Genomic DNA, 24,784 nt, shown 5'->3' with positions numbered 1-24,784 from the left:
AATCAATACTGATCTAACAAAGTGCTCCTCAATGGCAGGACGTGTCAGTTCACAAATCCGAAATGATCTGTTTGTCAAAACAGTGCAATTTTAGACCTCGCATTTATTTACATTTACTAGTTTGTTAAATTACTTGCTCTGTGGCACTTCCTGCTGTAGAATTCTCTAACAATTCATTCTGCGGAATTACGCAATGGCTCTTTTGTTGAATCATCCCTGAACAGAGATTAAAATGGTCTGATTTTCAATTCGATCTGCCCTGTTAATGTTCCCTCCCTGTTCTGCATACAGTGACTCATTGCTGGTCTATGCCCAGTCATCCCGTGGTACCTCCTCATGGTTTGAGATGCTCCAGTGAGTAGATAGACAATTAAAGCACAGAAAGCATTCCACCCCAGGGAATGGGGTGGCCTAGGGCTAGTGTCACTGCTTCAGGAAATCTGAACAGCCCTGTGGGTATAGGTTCAAATCCCCTCATGGATGCTGGTGGGGACATGTTCATGTAATAGGAATATGGGATTGACAGCTGGTTTTAATAATGAATCTGATATTGATTGTCTTACCCATCAAATTTATTAATGCCCTTTAGGAAAGAAAATTTGTCCATCCCTACTTGGTTCAGCCTACAATAATGTAACTGACTGGTAACTGCACTCAGTAATGTCCTGCTCAGTCACTCAGTGCAAGAGTATTTCAGGATGGGTAACAAGTGCTGTTCTTGTCACTAACTTTCAGCTCAATGCTCTCTGATGTTCACAGGCAAACATTGGAGGGTCCAGGGACCTTCCTCACCCAGGATTTCTCACGGTAGATGGAGACCTCACAATCACAGATCCAATCAGGTGATGAACCAGACACCTGATGTTAAACCTGAGACCTGGCCCTTCTTGCTCTGGGTGCTTCAGTCACACTCTGCTTTTTGTGCTGAACATCTGTTGAAATCCTTGGCAGGTCGCAACCTGATGCAAACTTCAGAGTCTAAGACAACGTTTGGCAGTATGACTGAGACTGGTAACTGGTCAGAGTGCAGAAGTTGCATCTGAGGTGAGTTTCTGAAATAAAAACAGAAAGTGCTGGAGAAACTCAGCAGGTCTGTCAGCATCTGTGGAGAAAGAGAGCGAGAAACAGAATTTAGTGTTTTGAGTCTAATATGATTCTTCTTCAGTTCCAAAGTAAAGTTATTGGACTCAAAGCAGTAATACTGGTTTTCTCTCTCTCTCTCTCTCTCTCTCTCTCTCTCTCTCTCTCAACACATGCTACCAGACCTCATAGAATCCCAACAGTGTGGAAACAGGCCATTTGGCCCAACTGGTCTATACTGACTCTCTGAAGAGCATCCCACCCAGACCCATCACCCTACATTATATTTGCCAATGGCTAACCCACCTAGCCAGCACATCCCTGAACACTATGAGCAATTTAACATGGCCAATCCACCTAACCTGCAGCTTTTGGACGACTGAGTTCTTCTAGCACTTTCTGTCTTCATTTGCCGTTTTTGCTTTCAGATCAGTCTGAAAGTCCGTTTGTGCTCAATTCCATCATGGAGGTACTTGATGTCTCTCAACTTCGTAAAACATCTTCAAAGGCACATCAGGGTTGTGCATATAAGACAATCACTGACAAGCCCAGTGTGAAATTCAGGAGAATTTTTATCCAGGGGTAGATGAGAAATGTGGAACCCTCCACCACATTGAGGAACAGGGGCAAATAGCAAGGATGTATCGAGGAGGAAGTTAGGTAAGTATGTGAGAGAGAAAGGAAATAGAAGGAAATGAGGTTATAATTGAATGAAGTAAGGTAGGTGTGTGCTGTATAAAGACTGCTGCAGCCCATTTCAGCTGAATGTCCCGTTTCTATGTTTTAAAGTTTGTGTAATTTAATGTAAAATGCACAATTGTAACAGCCTGTTTTCTCGATTATAGAAACAAAAGGATTCTTTCCGCATTTCTGAAGCCTCCATCGATAGGACAGCACGTTTGGAAATGTCTGAGGCCCTGGACCTCAGTGAGAGGACGGTATGTAGACCCCAGTTCTGGAAAGAAGGTTCAGCATTTACTCTACAGAGTATGACTGTGAATATTGCCTTACCATTATGCCTGTAATCTCTACATGGGTGAGAGGAGGGGTGTGATACTCAATGGGTTAGATTGTATTGTAAAATAACAGCCACAGAGTGGATTCAGTCCCCACACTGTCTGAAATAATTCTGTCTCCTTGTCTTGCCCATTGCAAAATCATTGCATTAGTTATAATTAGCAACTAAGCCAAAAGGTTCAGGACATGAAAACAGAGAATCCATGCACAAACCACATCACAGCCGCTGTCCACAGCATGGAACAAGAAAACCTCAAATTTACAAAATTTACAAAAACAATTTTCAACAATATATCATCATGAATACCCAATGATTCTACAAATTACATTTTCACACAAGGTCTGAGGAAAAATGCCCTTAAATTTCTTTCTTAAATTCAGGGCATTTCTGACTGGAAGAATGGGAGAAGACTTTTCATGAGCATCATAGAATCCTACAGTATGGAAACAGGCCATTTGGCCCAACAAGTCCGTACCGACTCTCCAAAGAGTATTCCACCCAGACCCATTTCCCTACTACTCTACATTTCAACTGACTACTGCCCCTAATCTACACGTCCCTGAACATTGTGGGCAATTTAGCATGGCCAATTCATCTAACTTGTGCATCTTTGGTTTGTGGGACGAAACTGGAGCACCTAGAGCAAACCCACACAGATACTGGGAGAACATGCAAACTCCACACAGACAATCACCCAAGGCTGGAATCAAAACTGGGTCCCTAGTGCTGTGAGGCAGCAGTGCTAACTACTGAGCCACCGTGCCACCCTATTAAGCCTGCATCTGTCCGTCCCACCATTGGTCTTCCCCGGATGGTTAATTATCTGTGAAGAAGTTGCCTGTACTTCCTTAATGATCTAAAAAAGAATCAAACAAAATTTGAAAATTCTCATATTGTTACTGCTCAACTCTGGTCTATTTTTTCAGCCTCACCTGAATTGCTGCTGGATTCCCTGGAATATCTAGTTAAGATAGCCTTCACATTGGTTGTGGCTGTATCCCTACCTCAGTTTTACTGATATTGTGGTAATGGTGTACAGGAGAAGACCATTCAGCCCCACAAGCCTGCTTTGCCATTCTACAAAATCCTATTTAACCTGAATTTCGACTCCATTTACTCACCTGAGATCTGTTTCCCTTGACACTTCTACTTAACAAAAACGTCTCACCTTCCACCATTAATATCTCAATTGCCCCCCCCCCCTGCAACAACAACTGGGGAGAGAATTTCGACAATTCGGACTTGTTGGGACAAAGGGCCTGTTTCCATACTGTAGGGGATACCCATTCATGATAATCCTCCGTTTCAGTTGTTCAACCACTGGTAGCCATATCAAGGCCTGAAGCTCTGGAACACTCTACCTTACATCTTTCTTCCACTCTCTCCTCTTCTAAGATATTCCATACTGTAGGGGATCTATCTATCTATCCTTTGTGCGTGTGAAAAAGTGCTTCTTGAATGGCCTATTTCTAATTTTAGGATTATGCTTTTGTCCTAGATTCCCCACTAGAAGCCACAGCTTCTCCATATTTAACCTGTCAAATTCCTTCATCTTTACCCATCTGCCAAGTTTTGAAGTGCATGGGAATACCCATGACATTTACTGACCCTTCCTTATAATTAAAGATTTTAGTGCCATTCTGCGGGGTCTTATGCGTTATCTCTTCCAAGGCCAGTGTTTTCTATTCGGCAAGACTCTGTATGATACAACAAACACATTACTCCCTTCTCTTTGCATTCCAAATCTTTTGAGGGCTATGACAAGAAATAGTCAGTCTACTTGATTACTTTGTAAACCTGTGCGTTAGATTCTTTGTCATTTGTGTTCCTGGGCATGCTGGTCCATTTCTTGTCTTTCTCTTTCCCATCATGTAGTATCTGGACCTGATAAAGGCTCTTTCCAGCCTGCTCAGTGTGAAGGAACTTTCGGGGTCCCTCTCCTTGAAGCATGTTCCACGGGATGAGAGGGTGAAGCTTGGGAAAGTGCGGCATCGGAACCTGGAGCTGGTGAACAGCCGAATTACTCAGCTGAAGGGTCAGCTACAGAGGAAAGATGAATTGCTGGGGGAATACGAGAATGACCTGCAGCAGCTCAGGTAGGTGGAAGAATCTAAGCGAATACTTGCTTCTGTGCACTGCTTCTCGTGTTTGAATGTCTCCCTGTGGCTTGGCAACCAAGCTGGAGGTCTTTCTAACTAGTGCATTGCACATTTTCACCATCACCTTTTTGCATTTGTATTTCACTGTTTGAACTCTGTTTAACCATATTTCATTGTCTTTGTTGGTTGTTGTGCTGCAATAACACGTTTAGAGTCAAGTCTTCTGGGATGCCAGGTATCTTTTCAATTTCACTTTTCACCAAATGCATATGCGGCTTATTTTTCCTTCCTACACGCAGTAACATAGAATCATAGAAACTCTTAGGTGCAGAAGTCGCCATTCAGCACCATTTTATCTAACATTGACCTTCTCTTTATTAACCTGTCATCTTTTCATCATCATCACTTGGGAGATTGCTGATAGACATTGGTATTCTGTTAAGCAAAGCCTCAATTTAAAAATTCTTATCCTTGATTTCCAGTACTTCAATGTCCTCACTTTTTCCTTTCTCTATAATCTCCTCTAGCCCCACAATCTTTGCAACTGTTTAATCCTGCCTATTCATGATAATCCTCCGTTTCAGTTGTTCAACCACTGGTAGCCATATCAAGGCCTGAAGCTCTGGAACACTCTCCCTACATCTTTCTTCCACTCTCTCCTCTTCTAAGATATTCCTTAAAACCAATCTTTGTGGTCAAGCTTTCCGGTCAGCTGTCCTAACATCTCAACCTCACCTCCCCCACCCCAATTCTCTGCAAATTATATTCGATAATGCTCCTAAAAAGCACTTTAGGGCATTTTACTAACAATATAAAATGTATCTTCATGTTGTTTGAAATCTCTGAGTTTCTCCAATTCAACTGCCTTCCCCAATTTGGTGTCACCAACAAATGTAATTGTAAATTGTAAAAATTAATTGACACAATTCCATGCCCCAGTATCCCAATCATTGGCTCCCATCTACTGCACTAGTCCCCAAAAGTTAAATTGTCCAGCAATTACTCATTGTTTTCTGCCTTTTGCTAATTTATTTTATTCACTCCTAGTGAATTGCTGCATCTTTCTGTTCAACTAACAGCATTTTTAATGGTATTTTGTCAATATATCTTTTGATGACCAATTTGTCAGATCCAGTCAGCGGGTGCTTTTCCAGCACTGCTTATGGGCCAAGTGAAACACAGTTGCTTCCCTTACTCCTCAATGTTAATCTATCACCATCCTTGTAATTACCAGAAAAACACAGAGTAACATTCACACCAAACAAATACCAGGCAATGACCACCGCCGCTCAACGAACTGTCAACATCCTCAGGGTTACCATTGACTAGAAATTCAACTGGACTTGCCATAATCATAGTGTCCACAAGAGCAGGTCAGAGGCGAGGAATGTTGAGGGGAGTAGCTCACCTCCTAACTCTCCGAAGCCTGTCCACTATCTACAAGGCACAAATAGAGTCATAGAGTACAACACGGAAACAGACGCTTCGGTCCAACCTGTCCATGCTGATCAGATATCCCAACCCAATCTAGTCCCATTTGCCAACACTTGGCCCATTCCCCTTGAAACCCTTCCTATCCATGTTTTAAATGCCTTTTAAATGTTGCAATTGTACCAGCTTCCACCACCTCCTCTGGCAGCTCATTCCATACACGTAACACTCTCTGCATGAAAAGGTTGCCCCTTAGGACCCTTTTACATTATTCCCTTCTCACCATTAACCTATGCCCTCCAGTTCTGGACTCTCCTACCCAAGGGAAAAGACCTTGTTTATTTACCCTGTCCATGCCCCTCATGGTTTTATAAACCTCTATAAGGTCACCCCTCAGCCTCCGACACTCCAGGTAAAACAGCCCCAGCCTGTTCAGCCTCTCCCTATAGCTCAAATCCTCCAACCCTGGCAACATCCTTGTAAATCTTTTCTGAACCTTTTCAAGTTTCAAAACATCCTGTCTCAGGGAGACCAGAATTGCACACAATATTCCAAAAGTGGCCTAACCAATGTCCTGTACAGCTGAAATATGACCTCTGAACTCCTGTACTCAATTTACTGACCAATAAAGGAAAGCAAAACAAATGCCTTCTTCACTATCCTATCTACCTGCAACTTCACTTTATCAGGAGTGTGATGGAATTCACTTGCCTCGATGGGTGCAGCTCCAACAATGCTGAAGAAGTTTGACACCATCTAGGCCAAAGCGGCCCACATGATTGGTACCACATCCACCAATGCTCAGTAGCAGCAGTGTGCACTACCTACAAGATTCGCTGCAGAAAATCCAAAGATTCTCAGATAGCACCTCCCAAACCTTCAACAACTTGCATCGAGAAGGACAAAAGCAGGACATACATGAGAATACTGTCACTTGCAATTTTCTCTCCAAACCATTCCCCCTCCAACTCACCTTCTGACTTGGAATTAAATCGCTGTCCCTCCACTGTCACCGGGTCAAAATCCTGGAATTCCCTCCCTAAGGGCATGGTGGGTCAACCTACAGCAGGTGGACTGCAGCGGTTCCAGAAGGCAGCTTACCACCACCTTCACAAGAGCAACTAAGAGTGGATAATAAATGCTGGCCCACCCAGTGATGTCCTGTGAGTGAATAAAAAAAGTCCTTTCAATCTTTTGGATCCCCATTTCCCCTCCAACGCCTGACCCGAGATCACTTTGACCCTTCACAACCCCCATCTTAAATTTAGCACTTCTGTGTTTTCTCTGGGTTATTTTGATCACAGGAAGATGCCAAATAAGATCCCAAACAGTGCTGTGCTTGAACACAGCCTTGTACACCCTGGAAAAAAATTATTCACAGCAATCCATATTTATAGGGCTGATCCTGTTCAGTTTCTGATCAATAGTGACACTCCCCACCAAGATGTTAACAGTGGGACATTAAGTGATGATTAAGCCATTGACTATCAGCAGGAAATTATATATGTTCAGTTTCTGGTCAGTACAGGTCGTTCTGCTATAACACAACAGTTGTGTTCATCTGTAACCTTGCACTATAGAAAGTCGCGCTATGGAAAACCACTATAGAATATTGCACTGTAGAAGATTGCTAATAGAAAATTGCTGTACCCATTCAATAGAAAGTTCACATTATCCAAACAGCATCCACAATTCGTCAATCACATTATAGTTAAGTTGTGCTGACAGAACACACGCTATAGCAGAAAAACCTAATGACCACAGGATGTTAGACGTGGGAAAACGCACTCACGTTATTGTAATTGAATGTGAAGGAGCGATAGTTGGATTAGTTCTTGTTGAAGATGCTCATTGCCTGGCACTTGAGTGTTACAAACTACTAATCAGCCCAAGTTTTAATTTTGTCCAGGCCTTATAACTGACACACTCAGACTGCGTCAGGATCTGAGGAGTCACCAATGGAATTGAAATATTTTTCTGTGCCATTGCTAATGGTGAAGGCTCAGAAGCAATTCCCAGGCTCTGCTAACTTGGATGAAATGCAGCCTCATTTGCAAGCTCCCAATATAATTATTCCTTATATAATCATAGAGTCATACAGCATGGAAACAGACTCTTCGGTCCAACCAATCTATGCTGACCATAATCCCAGACTAAACTAGTCCCACCTGCCTGCGCTTGGCCCATATCCCTACAAACATTTCTTAATCATGAACTTATCCAAATGTCTTTTAAATCTTGTAATTCTACCTGCATCTACCACTTCCTTTGAAAGTTCATTCCATAAAAAACACGTGTTGTTAGCCCTCGTCTTTTTAAAATCTTTCTCCGCTGACCCTAAAAATATGCCACCTAGTCTTAAAATGCCCCACCCGAGGGAAAAGGCACCTACCATTCACCCTATCCACTCCCCTCATGGTTTTATAAACCTCCATAAGGTCACCCCTCAACCTCCTATGCTCCAGTGAAAAAAGTCCCAATCCATCCAGCCTCTCCTTCTAAGTCAAACCTGCCATGCCTGGCACCATCCTGTTAAATCGCTTCCGAACCCTCTGCAGCTTTATAATATGCTTCCTATAACAGGGCCACCAGAACCTAGACTTCAAAAGCCAAGCTTGGTGTTACCTCACCTGCTCTTTCTAATTTACCTCACACTCCATTTGCTCCCTTTCTCAGTCTTGTCCATGACTTGTGCAGGCATCGGGTGAAAGAAGGTCCATAGTTGTACACCTGTTTCCCAATTGGAATAAGAAGGAAAGCTTCTCCAAACAGCTAACCTCCAGACTACTTACATTTCCCTCCTGTCGCTTTGGTGTCAGCAGACGGTCAGAGGTCACTCGACACAAGTGCCAAGCCAATGTGGAGAGCTTGCAGGAGCAGCTACAGCGACAGATTGAGGAGAACAACCTGATTCGAGAGTCCCTGGAGCGAACGCAGTCACGTCTCGACCAAGAGAAGAGACTCAACAAAGTCATTAAGCAGCACAAGGTAAGGGGCCTCAAAATGGAGGTCAGCCAAAGAGCAAACTCACTGATATGTGATTAGTTGTCAACACATCGCCTGCCTTTCAGAAAGAAATTTTCTTCAGTGTCAAAAGCAGAAAATGCAGCAAGTGACAGCAGGCCTGCATCAAAAACAGAAGCTGCAGCAGGTTTGTATTTCAGGGTAGAATCCCCATCTGAATTCTGGTTTTTCTTCTCTTGATTCTTGCCATCATAGTCTAGGGGCCAACTTTTCCTGATGCATGGATTCCATTGCCTTTCCTCACCCACATTACAACAGCAATGGCATGTCAAAGGGACGTCATGGCCTGAAAAATGCTTTGGGCTGCCCAAGGTTGTGAGAGGTGTTATATAAATTCAAGTTTCGCTTTTACTTTACACACTTGGCTGGCCCATAAGACCATAAGACACGGGAGCAGAAATTAGGCCAGTGAGTCTGCTCTGCCTTGCAATCATGGCTGAAAGATTTCTCAACCCCATTCTCCACTTTCGCCTCGTAACCCTTGATCCCCTTTACAATGAAGAACCTATCTATCTCTGTCTTAAATACACTCAATGACCTGGCCTCCATGGACTTCTGTGGCAGTGAATTGGTCAGTATCAACAGGATATTTGGGTCCCCATTGGATGGTACATGGGGGTTTTTGGAGTTCAAAAATACTGCGTTCGATGTCTGTGGTGACTCGCTAACAGTTCTGGCCATTTTCACCAGAGGGTGCTCTGGCCCAGCAGAGCTACCAGCTCCCACAAGGTAACGAGCTGATTGGGGTCATCAGGGACTTCGTTATCTTCAGTTTCCTGAACTGGCAGGGGTAGAGGAGTTCCTGGGAACAGGACAGAGGATCAACTCTCCTGCCTCCTGCATCAGACTCCGAATCCTGATGGTGGTGTCCTAGCTGCAGGAATGAATTGAATGACTTAATTGAATTTATTGTCACCTGTATTGAGGCACAGTGAAAAGCTTTGTCTTGCGAGCAATACAGGCAGACCATGGAGTTAAGTAGCATAGATGAGTAAATAATAGGTAAACCTCAGCAAAACAAAAACACAGGTACAGGTGAATGTTATGGGTTTGTGAGTCCATTCAGTATTCTAACAACAGTAGGGTAGAAACTGTTTCGAAACCAGCTGGTGCTTATGTTCAGGCTTCTGTACCTTCTTGATGGTAGAGGTTGTAGAAAAACATTGCCAGGGTGGGATGGATCTTTGAGAATGCTGGCAGCCTTTCCTTAACAGCGGGCCTGGGAGATGGATTCTATAGATGGGAGGTTGGCCTTTGTGATTGTCCGGGCCGAGTTCACCACTCTCTGTAACTGTCTCCAATCTTAAATGGTACAGTTGCCATACCAGGTAGTGATACATCCAGACAGAATGCTTTTGATGGCGTACCTGTAAAAGTTGGCAAGAGTATTCGCCATCATGCCAAATTTCCTCAGCTGTCTGAGGGAGAAAAGATGTTGTTGGGCCTTTATAACCAATGCGTCCACATGAAAGAGTCCAAGAGAGCTCGTTATGGATGACCACTCCCAGGAGCTTGACACTGTCCACTCGTTCCGCCTCTGTGCTGTTAATGTGTAGAGGGGCATGAGTAACATCCCGCCAAAAGTCAATAACGAATTCCTTGGTTTTGCCGGCATTAAGAGCTAGGTTGTTCTCAGTGCACCATTTTCCCAGGTCTTCCCCCTCCCATCTGTAGGCTGTTTCATTGCCATCCGAGATTTGACCAACTATGGTGGTGTCATCAGTAAACTTGTAAATGGCATTAGTCATGGGTATACAGTGAGTACAGTAGGGGGCTGAGTACGCACCCCTGGGGGGCTCCAGTGTTGAGTGTTAGTGAGGATGAAATGTTGTCCCCAGTCTTCACTGATTGTGGCCTGAGGGTCAGGAAACTGAGGATCCAGTTGCAGAGAGTGGGGCTTAGTCTGAGATCACTAAGTTTAGTGATCAGTCTCGAGGGGATAATAGTGTTGAAGGCTGAACTGTCATCAAATGAGTAGGATTCTTACATAGCTATTCTTGGTGTCAAGATGTTCTAGGGAGAAGTGAAGGGCAAGTGATATGGCATCTGACATGGTGTTGGTCCGATAGGCAAATTAGAGTAGGTCAAGTGTAGTGGGGAGGCTGGAGTTGATTAATGCCATGACCAGCCTCTCAAAGCACTTCATGACCACCGAAGTTAGGACCACTGGGTGGTAGTCATTGAGACATGCTGCATGAGCCTTCTTAGGCATAGGGATGACGGTAGCCCTCTTGAAACAGGCAGGGACAGTGGCCTGCTGCAGGGAGAGGTTGAAGATGTCCGAGAAGACCTCTGCCAGTTGATCTGTGCATGCTGTGAGTGCACAGCCTGGTACTCCGTCTGGTCCCATCGCTTCCCTTGGATTCACACAAAGGAAAGCTGAGCTGACCTTTGATGCAGTGACTGATGGGATACGTTCGTCAGGAATTGTCAGAATAAGTGTTACCTCTTGAACTATATTCTCTTCAAGATTTCTAGAAAGCTGTTGACTGAGCACCTCCAAGTTCGAACCTCCATTTCCAACTGCTGCTCCTCTGAATTGGTCTTATACCTTTGGACCACTACCAGCCTTAACTGGACAGGGAACCTGTCTCCATGTCAATTCAGGGGTTTTCTCCGTGAAAACCCCAAATAGTGACTGCTGCCCTCTCACAGCAATCTCTCTCGACCTGCAACTGATTGTAATCTGATTGTAATGCTGTCCACTCCACCAGGATAAACAGTACATTTGGTATTTCTCCCCAACTTCATTGATATCAGTGAGATCAACAGAGACCAGCCAAGTAAATCTAGGACTCCAGACCAATCAGAACTGTAGCAACCAGCTCATTGCCAACAATAAAAGGATATTTGATCAGAGAAACTGAGTCCAAAGGAACAGCCTTTGTCAAACATCCAAATGTTTGATGACCACTCAGATCAATTGTGATGTTACCTACAGTTCCTCATCCCTTCCACAATCAAATTGCCCTCATAGATCATTTCCTTTGCTTGTTATTTACCAAAGACAAAAATAAATTAGACCAATAATTCTTGCCACTAGAACAAACCAATGTCAATGTACTCCCTTGAAGGTAACTGTCACCAGACTAAAAGCTCCATTGTTGCTGCTGACCGAAAGGCTGTTACATTAGTTGACTATATGTCCTCTGACAAGGCTGGGTGGTTATCTGATATGGCTGGACGGTAGGTTTGTGATTCAGAATGATGGCAATAGCACACATTCAGTTCTTACACTGGCTGGGACCACCATGATCAGCACCTTCTCACCATTACTCCATGCCTGATGTGGGGTGATCCTCAAGTTGAACTCACAACCAATTGTCTCTCTAATAAGACAGTGGGACATGGTGACTGCACCTTTACCTTAACCTGACAGGGTTCAAAACTTATTTTGAGGACTCTCCTTGAAATTTTCTCAATTTTTGGGGGCTAATTTATGATTTTCGGGGGCTCTTTTCTCAGACTCATTAATTAATGAGGTAATGGAGCCACCTGATAACAGTACCTTCTGTATTTCTGTTGTGTCAGGGATTTGTCAGGGATTTAGAGTCACATAGAAGCAGAATTAGAAAAAAGATCAATATCCCAATAATTATCGCTACTCCATTAAACGTAGAGCCACAGCAGACAAGGAAATCATTAACTTCTGGGTTACAGTGTATTTAAGTTGGCACAAGACAACAGGCATAAGTTAGCAATATATTTTTTGAAAAGATAACTGACACACCTCTATGCACAAAAAGCCATCATACCTTTCCTGCTGGTGAGATCACAGCAAAAAGAGATCACAGCATTTTGTCTCTGGTACATTCACTATATCTCAAATAATTCATAATGTCTAAGATACTTTGAGGTGTGATAACATATAAATGCAAATCTTAATTAAATAAAACTGTTTCACATTAATTTCTACAATTGACAGAATAGCCATTTCAATATCATCCACTACATTTGCTCCCATATAATAGCTCCCAAACTCCCTGCAGCATTGATTCCAGATACTCCACCCTAACTTATGGGTATTCATGACCTCAGTATTTCTGGTACCAATTAGGTGAGCATTTCTTTGTTGAAAATGTTTAAACCATGTTCATCCTTTGTAGCTCCACTCTCCCCTTTCAGACTGTTTTCACTATTTGTGGACCAACGTCTCTGTTTAGCTGCCTCTCTGTCCCCTTCCCTGTCTTCCTCCCACCTTTCCAGTCCCTTTATCCTACTTTTCTTGCCCTCCTCCTCACCTGCAGCTCCTCTGACGCTACCCCCTCAAACACCTGCCTGCATCTGTTCTCTCTCTCATTCTGCAGCCTCACACCCAAGACACCACCATCCCTCTCCCCCTCCGCCTCCCTATCCTTCCCTCCCTCTCCAGCTCTCTCTCTCTTTCTCTCTCCCTATCCCCTCCATCTCTCTTCCCTGCTGTCCTTCTCCCATCCCCTACCCTCCTTCCCCCTCCCCCTCTTCTCTTCACCCCCTCCCTCCCCTTCTCTTCCCTTTCCCTTTCCTCTCTACACCTCCCTGACTTGCCCTCTCTCCTCCCTCCCTACCCCCTTTCTCTCTCTCACCATCCCTTTCCTCTTCTCCTTCTCCCCTTTCACCTTCTCACCTCCCCTGGGCTCTCACCACCCTTTCACTGGCCCCCTCGCCTCCCTCCCCACCTCCTTTCTTTCTCTCTCCCTCCCCTTCATCTTCCCTTTCTCCCCTTCCCCTCTTCCCCGTGACTTCCCCTCCTCCCTCTCTCAACACGGTCCCTCTCTCTCACATTCTCCTCCCTCCCCACCCACTTCCTCTCACTCCCCAAATGCTTCCTCTCCTTCTCCCCTTTCTTCTCTACACCCCCTCCCTTCCCCCTCTCTCATCACACACTCTTTCTCACTCTCCATCTCTCCTCCCTCCCCACCCCCTTCCTCTCTCTCTCTCTCTCTGTCCCTCCCTGCCTACTCCCAGCTTTCCCCACAACTTTTCCCACAATGCACCACAACCTTCCATTGTGCTCAGGGGTAGATGGGGGCTTGTGACTTTCCCCTGATGGGCCCGCCCGCACCTCCATCCAGCCATGTGTGGATCTTCCCATGCAGTTTGGGGGTATCAGAGCCAATTCACCCATTGGCCATATGTATTTTGGAGTTCAGTCATAAAGCCAGAAGACTTAATTTCCAATCAATGGTTAAAGAAACTCCACTAAAATGGAGTTAGAGTAAGTGCCACCCACACAATGATTCAGCTGTGGATATGTGCCAAGTGCTGGCAAATGGGGCTTTATTAATTTCGGATATCTGGTCGGCATGCACAAGTTGGACCAAAGAGTTTGTTTCTGTGCTGTACAACTCTATGACTCTATAACTCCAGTACTGGATATGGAAGCTGCCAAATTGGTTCAGAGTGGGGTGTTGGGAGCTGGGCTGAGATCTCATTGTATGAAAGGAGTTCTTTGCTCTCTGCTGATCTTTGCAGCTGCAAGAAGTAACTTTAGGAGTTCGTTTATGTCTTGAATATTCTGGAAATTACAAAGAAATTTTGGAATATCATATCTGCAAGAAATTAAATTCAATCTTTTTCCTTAAATCATGTCACCATTTGGTGCAGCAGACAAGTTGTTACGAAGCTATACAGAGCAGAAAAGTACCAGGCCAGGTTTAACCCTCTGTCCTCACTGAGTTAATAGGTCAGATAGCACAAGAGGCTACAATTAACCTCAGTATTTCAAAGTAATTGTTCCTCCTGGTTCCAATGTTTTACACTTACTGGAATATCCCTATGTAGGTAATGAGTGAGGTCTGGTGCTAAGAATAACACAGTCTAAACCAGCACTGAATACACTGTATAGGCAGACACACTCTGAGCAGATGTTGAATCACAGATACACAACCCACCCACACAATGTACACACAATATAGACATAGATACACAAAACATATGCACATGCAAAAACTGAACACAAACATACATTGAACACAGGCATACAAAACACCTGCATACTGATCTCACACACTAAACATGTATACTTCAGCACACCCTAAACCATAATACTCAAAATACGCATGCATTTAACACACATACACACACAAAATATATATTAAACAAACACTGAACGCCCACACACACACCCTCACAGACCCACACAGATACACCCACACATACATACACACACACATACAAGCACACATGCACATGCACACAAGCGAACACACAAACACATATACAAAACTACTTGAAATCTCAGGAAGATAGAGTCATAGAGTCACAGAGATGTACAGCATGTCCAACCCGTCCATGCTGACCAGATATCCCAACCCAATCTAGTCCCACCTGCCAGCACCCGACCCATATCCCTCCAAACCCTTCCTATTTATATACCCATCCAAATGCCCCTTAAATGTTGCAATTGTACCAGCCTCCACCACTTCCTCTGGCAGTTCATTCCATATACGTACCACCCTCTGCCCCTGAGGTCTCTTTTATATCTTTCCCCTCTCACCCTAAACCTATGCCCTCTAGTTCTGGACCCCAGGGAAAAGACTTTGCCTATTTACCCTATCCATGCCCCTCATAATTTTGTAAACCTCTATAAGGTCACCCCTCAGACTCCAGGGAATACAGCCCCAGCCTGTTCAGCTTCTCCCTATAGCCCAAATCCTCCAACCCTGGCAACCCTGTAAATCTTTTCTGAACCCTTTTGAGTTTCACAACATCTTCCAATAGGAAGGAGACCAGAATTGCACGCAATATTCCAACAGTGGCCTAACCAATGTCCTGTACAGCCGCAATATGACCTCCCAACTCCTGTACTCAATACTCTGACCAATAAAGGAAAGCATACCAAATGCCTTCTTCACTATCCTATCTACCTGCGACTCCACTTTCAAGGAGCTATGAACCTGCACTCCAAGGTCTCTTTGTGCAGCAACGCTCCCTAGGACCTTACCATTAAATGTATAAGTCCTGCTAAGGTTTGCTTTCCCAAAATGCAGCACCTCGCATTTATCTGAATTAAACTGTCACTTCTCAGCCCATTGGCCCATCTGATCAAGATCCCATTGTAATCTGAGGTCACCTTCTTCGCTGTCCACTACACCTCCAATTTTGGTGTCATCTGCAAACTTACTAACTGTACCTCTTATGCTCGCATCCAAATCATTTATGTAAATGACAAAAAGTAGAGGACCCAGCACCGATCCTTGTGGCACTCCCCTCGTCACAGGCCTCCAGTCTGAAAAACAACCCTCCACCACCAGCCTCTGTCTTCTACCTTTGAGCCAGTTCTGTATCCAAATGGCTAGTTCCCCCTGTATTCCAAGAGATCTAACCTTGCTAATCAGTCTCCCAGGTGAACCTTGTCGAACACCTCACTGAAGTCCATATAGATCACATCTACTGCTCTGCCTGCTCTGCCCTCATCAATTCTCTTTGTTATTTCTTCAAAAAATTCAATCAAGTTTGTGAGACATGATTTCCCATGCACAAAGCCATGTTGACTATCCCTAATCAGTCCTTGCCTTTCCAAATACATGTACATCCTGTCCCTCAGGATTCCCTCCAACAACTTGCCCACCACCAACGTCAGGCTCACTGGTCTATAGTTCCCTGGCTTGTCCTTACCACCCTTCTTACACAGTGGCACCACGTTAGCCAACCTCCAGTCTTCCAGCACCTCACCTGTGACTATCGATGGTACAAATATCTCAGTGAGAGGCCCAGCAATGACTTCTCTAGTTTCCCACAGAGTTCTCGGGTACACCTGATCAGGTCCTGGGGATTTAGCCACCTTTACCCATTTCAAGACATCCAGCACTTCCTCCTCTGTAATCTGGACGTTTTGTAAGATGTCACCATCTATTTCCCTACATTCTATATCTTCCATATCCTTTTCCACAGTAAATACTGATGCAAAATATTCATTTAGTATCTCCCCCATTTTCTGCGGCTCCACACCAAGGCTGCATTCCTGATCTTTGAGGGGCCCTATTCTCTCCCTAGTTAACCTTTTGTTCTTAATATATTTGTAAAAACCCTTTGGATTCTCCTTAATTCTATTTGCCGAAGCTATCTCATGTCCCCTTTTTGCCCTCCTGACTTCCCGCTTAAGTATACTCCTACTTCCTTTATACTCTTCTAAGGATTCACTCGATCTATCCTGTCTATACCTGACATATGCTTCCTTCTTTTTCTTAACCAAACCCTCAATTTCTTTAGTCATCCATTATTCCCTATACCTACCAACTTTTCCTTTCACCCTGACTGGAATATACTTTCTCTTGATTCTTGTTATCTCATTTCTGAAGGCTTCCCATTTTCCAGCCGTCCCTTTGCCTGCGAACATCTGCCTCCAATCAGCTTTTGAAAGTTCTTGCCAAATACCGTCAAAATTGGCCTTTCTCCAATTTAGAACTTCAACTTTTAGATCTGGTCTATCCTTTTCCATCATTATTTTAAAACGAATAGAATTATGGTCGCTGGCTCTAAAGTGCTCCCCCACTGACACCTCAGTCACCTGCCCTGCCTTATTTCCCAAGAGTAGATCAGGTTTTGCACCTTCTCTAGTAGGTACGTCCACATACTGAATCAGAAGATTGTCTTGTACGCACTTAACAAATTCCTTTCCATCTAAACCTTTAACACTATGGCAGTCCCAGTCTATATTTGGAAAGTTAAAATCCCCTACCATAACCACCCTATTATTCTTACAGATAGCTGAGATCTCCTTACAAGTTTGTTTCTCAATTTGCCTCTGACGATTAGAGGGTCTATAATACGATCCCAATAAGGTGATCATTCCTTTCGTATTTCTCAGTTCCACCCAAATAACTTCCCTGGATGTATTTCCGGGAATATCCCCCCTCAGTCACAGCTGTAATGCTATTCCTTGTCAAAAATGCCACTCCCCCTCCTCTCTTGCCTCCCTTTCTGTCCTTCCTGTAGCATTTGTATCCTGGAACATTAAGCTGCCAGTTCTGTCCATCCCTGAGCCATGTTTCTCTAATTGCTATGATATCCCAGTCCCATATTCCTAACCAGATCTTCAGCTTATTGCATTGGTTGTGTTTCCAGTAATTCACCTAAAGCCATTCAAAGCAGAACCAAAGGTTGTTGAATTTTAAATACAAATTACATCTGATGCAAATTCAGTATCCTAATTCTTTTGCACTAATGTTAAAGCATTGCTATGGAAGCTGGTCCCACCCCCAAAAAGCTTCCACACCCCAGATCAAATTAATCACCACAGCAAGGTTCAATTATGCTCATTTGTGATTCTTTGAGGTGGCTCGAATTAGCACTTTTAATTGCTTGTAAATATTCAATTTCAGTTTTACAAAAAGCTCACAATAGCGGTTTTGTTTCACTTTTTAAAGTCTCTAGCTACTTAAAATACTCACAGATTAATGTGAAATATGGAGAGCAGGCATAGACCATTCAGCCCTTCTAGCCCATTCTGTGAATCAGTGCGATCACAGCTGATCTGTTTGATTTAAATTCCACATTTCTACCTGCCCCAAAAACCTTTGACTCCCTATGATTGGATTAGGCACTCAGTATAAATATTTTAATTTTTTTTGTGGTTAACTCCATGTAAAGCTATATTAAAAAAGGCTCTTAAATATTTCACGGGGCATTTCTTAATTCAAAGTAAACTTGTAAAAAAGTAATGATACAATCAGGGGTGGACCATTTAGAACTGTGAGTCATAGAGCCGTACAGTACAGATCGTCGGTCCAACCAGTCCATGACGACCATAATCCCAAACTAACTAGTCCCACTTGCCTGCACTTGGTCCATATCCGTCCAAACATTTCTTATTCATGAACTTATCCAAATGTCTTTTAAACATTGTAACTGTAGCTGCATCCACCACTTCCACTGGAAGTTCATTCCTACAACTCTCTGTGTAAAAACAAATTGCCCCTTGTGCCTTTTCCAAATCTTCCTCCTCTCACCTTAAAAAAATACACCCCTAATCTTGAAATGCCCCATCCTAGGGCAAAGACACCTGCCATTCACCTTATGTATATTCCTCACTATTTTATCAAACCCCTATAAGTCACCTCTCAACCTCACCCGCTTGAGTGAAAAAGGTATCCTGACAACTCAAACCCTCCATTTGCCTTCACTAATTATGTAGAATTCTCTGCTGCAGGGAGTTGTAGAAACTTGGTTAGTGAGTACATTCAAAACTGAGATAATCAGATTTCCACATCTTAAAAACACCAATGGATAGTGCAAGAAAGTGGTGTTGGATAAGAAGATTTCATTGAATGGTGGAGCAGATTTGATTAACTGAATAGCCTCATTCTATGTTTATTGCTTAGTTTTGTATGCATATAATTGCAATGGTTAATGTAAGATTTCATATTCAGTTATTTGCTTATTAATTTGAACAGACGTTCAGTCAAAAAGAAGCTGAATTCAGAATACCAGTGAAATTGACAGCAGGGCACCAGATTTCACACAAACTGAGACCTCTCCTTAGCTGACCTTATTCCTTCTGTTTGCTGCAGACGTTTCATTTGGAGCAGATTGAGAGAAGAGCTACAAAGTGCCCATCTCACAGCTGCACGAAGGAGGATATTCACGGCAAAGTAAGGGATTTGGACCAAGCCAATCCATCAGGCTGCAATCATAACTGTCCATCATGAGACTCATTTTAATCTCACCCACCCCATGTCAAAAGTGCTGAAATCCGGCCAGTAAGTGAAAGAATAAAGACTGAATTGCTGGAAAATCTCAGCAAGTCTGGCAGTGTCTGTGGAGAGAAGTCAGAGTTAACGTTTCAGGTCTGGTGACCCTTCTTCAGAACTGATGGTAGCTAGAAAGACATTTTTTATGTAGGAGATAAGGTGTGGGGTAGGGGGTAAGGAGTAAATAATACCTGGACATGGAGCCCAAAGACAGAGAGAAGGGCAGTTGGAAAAACAACGGAGTGGGTAATGGTCAGCCTAGGAGAATGAATGGCTGCTAGTGTGAAATGTTGGTGGCTAACAATGGGTCTGTCTAGTGCAAACCAGGTGATACCAAGGCCTGAAAACAAACAACGATGGAGATCACAGCAGCTGGGGCAGGATCTGTAGAGAGAGCAAGCTAACGTTTCGAGTCTAGATGACTCTTCACCAGAGCTGGTTTACAAGGCCTGGTGTGTCAGGGTTGGGGTAAGGACATGGGAGAAGGTTCCTCAAACCCTAAAATTGTTGAACACGATATTGAATCCAGAAGGCTGTAGAGTTCCCAAGCGAAAAATAAGATGCTGTTCTTCCAGGTAAATAAAGGATAATGCCGGGAATGGTATAACTCAGATCCAATCAGAGAGAGAGGAATTGGATTAGAATTATTCATGGGATAATATTCATTTAACATTCAATAAATTCAATTAATTTAGTTAGAAAACATCTGAATGAAATGCTACACTTCTTAATAATGGTCATAAAACCACGGGGTTGCCTTAACAAGATATTGGGTTCACAAAGTTCCTTTTCAGGGTAAATTTGCCATTCTCACCCATACCAGCAGGCATGTGATCCAGATCCATAGTAGTGTGGTCAACCTCTCAATGGTCAAGAAAACAACTCTGTTCAAGGATAATTAGGGATGGGCAATAATGCCAGCCATACCCACAATCCAAGAGCAACTAAAAACAACAATGAAAGTGAGGTGTAAAGACTGGAACCATGAAGCAAGGGTTGCTTGTGGATGAAGCAGCCAAGTCTGAGATGTATGTGATGTTCACTATGCAAAGAATACCCTCCCCCCTGTTCAGTAATCACTTCCAGCCCTTATAATCCTTTGAAATATCTACACTTATCCAATTCGAGCCTCTTGCACACTCCTGAATGTAATCACTCCATCACTGCTGCAAAAACCTAAAATTGTCTAATTCCCAATCATTAGACCTCTCTTCCTGTCTGCCTTTAAGATGATCATTAAAACCTGTCTCTTTGACAAAAATCTTTTAGTCTTCCGCCCTAAGTCTCCTTAGGTGACTCAGAGTCACATTTTGTTTGATAACATTCCTTTGAAGTGCTAGGTGACATGTTGGTATGTCAAAGGTGCTCAGGAAATACAAGTTTTGATGTTGCTGTAAGATATTGATCTCTGCAGTTTGAGAGGTGATTTTGTCACATATATTTAAGCCGGTTCTGAGGAAATTTGCAGATCCTTTCCCCTTCACCTGCTAATGGGTCACTATTCCATGATATTCAAAGTCTGCTTTGTTGTCAGATATTTTCATGCAGATATTGCCATTCCCTTATACACTCTGTCAACGATCCCCCAGTATTCACCCAGAAACAGTAGAACACAAACTATTTAATAAAGCACCAACAATTTATATTTGCTGAGCACCTCTCATAAAGTAAACATCCCAGCAGCTTCACAGGAACTGAGGTATTGAGGCCACAGTGATATTCAGTCAGGAGATCAAAACCTTGATCAAAGAGGATAGGTTTTACGGAGTATTTTAAAGGAGGAATGATGAGATTAGATTAGGTTCCTTACAGTGTGGAAACAGGCCCTTTGGCCCAACAAGTCAACACTGACCCTCCAAAGAGTAACCCACCCAGACCTATTTCCCTCTGATTAATGCTAACACTATGGGCAATTTAGCATGGCCAATTCACCTGACCTGCACGATAAAAACCCAGAGGGAGGATGTGCAAACTCCACACAGCCAGTGACCCAAGGCTAGAATTGAACCCAAGACCTTGGTGCCGTGAGGCAGAAGTGCTAACCACTGCACCACTGTGCATTACTGAAGCAGAGAGGTTTAAGGAGTTTCAGATCTGCTAGCCATGTTGTCTCTTTTCCTTGTATTCCATAAGAAGGTGTTTTACTTCCTCTTGACAATTGACCACAGTAACAGGTTTGGACCCAGGAATGTACACGATGGCTAAGCACAGGGACAGATCTAAGTCCCTTCACTCCCTGAGAGTGCCCCTAGGTAAGGCACTTGATGAAAATGGAACAACTGGATTAAACATTAAAGTTAAACACTTGTTAAAGTGTGACGAGTGATGGAGTAACTTAAATAATGTTCACCCACCTTTCCCTGGGCTTCAAATCCAACTAAGACTGCTGGGCTGTCTTTGAGAAGATGTGTAAGGAGATCTCAGCTATCTGTAAGAATACTAGGGTGGTTATGGTGGGGGATTTTAACTTTCCAAACATAGATTGGGACTGCCATAGTGTTAAGGATTTAGATGAAGATGAATTTGTTAAGTGTGTACAAGAAAACTTTCTGATTCAGTATGCGGATGTTCTATTAGAAAAGGTGCAAAACTTGACCTAATCTCGGGAAATAAGGCAGGGCAGGTGACTGAAGTGTCAGTGGGGGAGCACTTTGGGGCCAGCAACCATAATGCTATTAGTTTTGAAATAGTGATGGAAAAGGATAGACCAGATCTAAAAGTTGAAGTTCAAAATTGGAGTAAGGCTAATTTTAATGGTGTTAGGCAAGAACTTTCAAAAGCTGATTGGGGGCAGATGTTTGCACGTAAGGGGACGGTTGGAAAATGGGAAGCCTTCAGAAATGAGGTAATGAGAATCCAGAGAAAGTATATTCCTGTCAGGGTGAAAGGAAAGGCTGAATGCTGGGATGATGAGAGAAATTGAGGGTTTGGTTAAGAAAAAGAAGGAAACATATGTCAGGTACAGACAGGAGCGACTGTGTGAAGCCTTAGAAGAGTATAAAGGCAGTAGGAGTATACTTAAGAGGTGAATCAGGAGGGCAAAAAGGGGACATGAGATAGCTGTGTCAAATAGAGTTAAGGAGAATCCAAAAGGGGTTTACAAATACATTAAGGGCAAAAGGTTAGCTATTGAGCGAATAGGGCCCCTCAAAGATCAGCAAGGCAACCTTTGTGTGGAGCCACAGGAGATGGGGGAAATACTAAACGAGTATTTTGCATCAATGTTTACTGTGGAGAAGGACATGGAAGATAAAGAATGTGGGAAAATAGATGGTGGCATCGTGAAGTGTCCATATTGCAGAGGAGGAAGTGTCTTGAAATGCATAAAGGTGGATAAATCCATGGGACCTGATCAGGTGTACCCTAGAACTCTGTGGGAAGCTAGGGAAGTGATTGCTGGGCCCCTTGCTGAGATATTTCTATCATCGATAGTCACAAGTGAGGTTCCAAAAAACTGGAAGTTAGCTAACGTGGTGCCACTGTTTACGAAAGGCAGTAAGGACAAGCCAGGGAACTATAGATCAGTGAGCCTGACACCAGTGGTGGGCAAGTTGTTGGAGGGAATCCTGAGGGACAGGATTTACATGTATTTGGAAAAGCCAGGACTGATTCGGGATAGTCAACATGGCTTTGTGCGTGGGAAATCATGTCTCACAAACTTGACTGAGATTTTTGAAAAAGTAACAAAAAGGATTGATGAGGGCAGAGCAGTAGATGTGATCTATATGGACTTCAGTAAGGTGTTCGACAAGGTTCCCCATGGGAGACTGATTAGCAAAGTTAGATCTCATGAAATACAGGGAGAACTAGCCACTTGGATACAGCACTGGCTCAAAGGTAGAAGACAGAGGGTGGTGGTGGAGGGTTGCTTTTCAGACTGGAGGCCTGTGACCAGTGGAGTGCCACAAGGATAAGTGCTAGTCCATTATTTTTCGTCATTAATATAAATGATTTGGATATGAACATAGGAGGTACAGTTAGTAAGTTTGCAGATGACACTAAAATTGGAGGTGTAGTGGACAGCAAAGAAGGTTACCTCAGATTACAACAGGATCTGGACCAGATGGGCCAATGGGCTGAGGAGTGACAGATTGAATTAAATTTAGATAAATGTGAGGTGCTGCATTTTGGGAAAGCAAATCATAGCAGGACGAAATGATAAGGTTCTAGAGAGTGTTGTTGAACAAAGAGACCTTGGAGTGCAGGTTCATAGCAACTTGAAAGTAGAGTCGCAGGTAGATAGGATAGTGAAGAAAATATTTAGTATGCTTTCCTTTATTGTTCAGAGCATTGAGTATATAAATTGGGAGGTCATGTTGCGGCTGTACAGGATGTTGGTTCGGCCACTTTTGCAGTATTGCTTGCAATTCTGGTCTCCTTCCTATCGGAAGGTTGTTGTGAAACTTGAAAAGGTTCAGAAAAAATTTACAAGGATGTTGCCAGAGTTGGAGGATTTGAGCTATAGGGAGAGGCTGAACAGGCTGGGGCTGTTTTCCCTGGAGCGTTGAAAGCTCAGGGGTAACCACATAGAAGTTTATAAAGTCATAAGGAGCTTGGATAGTCTTTTCTCTGGGGTGGGGAAGTCCAGAACTAGGTTTAGGGTGAGAGGGGAAAGATACCAAAGGGACCTAAAGGGCAAACGTTTTCACGCAGAGGGTGGTACATGCATGGAATGAGCTACCAGAGGAAATGGTGGAGGCTGATACAATTACATCATTTAAAATGTATCTGGATGGGTATATGAATAGGATGGGTTTAGAGGGATATGTGCCAAGTGCTGGCAAATGGGACTAGATTAGATTGGGATATGTGGTCGGCATGGACGTGTTGAACCGAAGGGCCTGTTTCCGTGCTGAACGTTTCTATGACTGTATGACTCTAAGATTTATAGCTCAGGTATAATGATAAGTTTGTAAGCTAGCCCAGCTCAGTGAGCAAACAAATCTTCTCAAAAATTGTTAACACATATGGGCGCTAAAGCTGGCTTGAAGATGGGAAGCAAATCTTCCAGCTCAGCAAGCTAATTTGCATTCATGTCTGTCTCATGGCTGGAAAGGATCCTGTATGCAATGAGTTTGGACTCTCCCAAATTTTCAAAGGGTATTGTACTACAGGACAAACCTATGCTTAATCCAGCACAATTACCGACAGTTTTTGACAGCTAACATGGGCAATGGAATATATCTTGACTGGTTAAGAATCATACTCAGCTCAGATAAATTGGACATGTACCAGGTTTAAATGCCCGTTCACCATGTGTATGTGGTGAAACAGAGAGGACTGTTTGACTGAGGAGGTATCCTGATTGGATTTGATTCCAACCTCAGCCAGCATCACTCTGGGCACATCTGTCCACCTACAGCACTGAGTGCATTTTCCAAACAGGGCTGCCTGCATCATCACCTGGGCCAGGAACTGACCTTAGATCCTACCCAGGCAAAAGTGTCAGGGGCCAGTTG

General features: G+C 43.5%; 1 protein-coding gene across 1 annotated transcript in view; it reads left to right on the top strand.

The window, feature by feature from the left end:
* Window positions 1–24,784, top strand: part of LOC140487119 (forkhead-associated domain-containing protein 1-like) — a 250,670-nt gene that overhangs the window by 215,699 nt on the left and 10,187 nt on the right. Inside the window, exons 27-30 of the mRNA XM_072586640.1 lie at window positions 1,926–2,018; window positions 3,974–4,194; window positions 8,448–8,616; window positions 19,146–19,226. Coding sequence (XP_072442741.1) covers window positions 1,926–2,018; window positions 3,974–4,194; window positions 8,448–8,616; window positions 19,146–19,226 — 564 coding nt within the window. The remainder of the gene's footprint in view (window positions 1–1,925; window positions 2,019–3,973; window positions 4,195–8,447; window positions 8,617–19,145; window positions 19,227–24,784) is intronic.

Source organism: Chiloscyllium punctatum, chromosome 16, assembly GCF_047496795.1.
Source record: "Chiloscyllium punctatum isolate Juve2018m chromosome 16, sChiPun1.3, whole genome shotgun sequence".
Classification (NCBI taxonomy): Eukaryota; Metazoa; Chordata; class Chondrichthyes; order Orectolobiformes; family Hemiscylliidae; genus Chiloscyllium; species Chiloscyllium punctatum.
The sequence above is the reverse complement of the archived record's forward strand: the minus strand, read 5'-3'. Positions and strand labels throughout refer to the sequence as shown.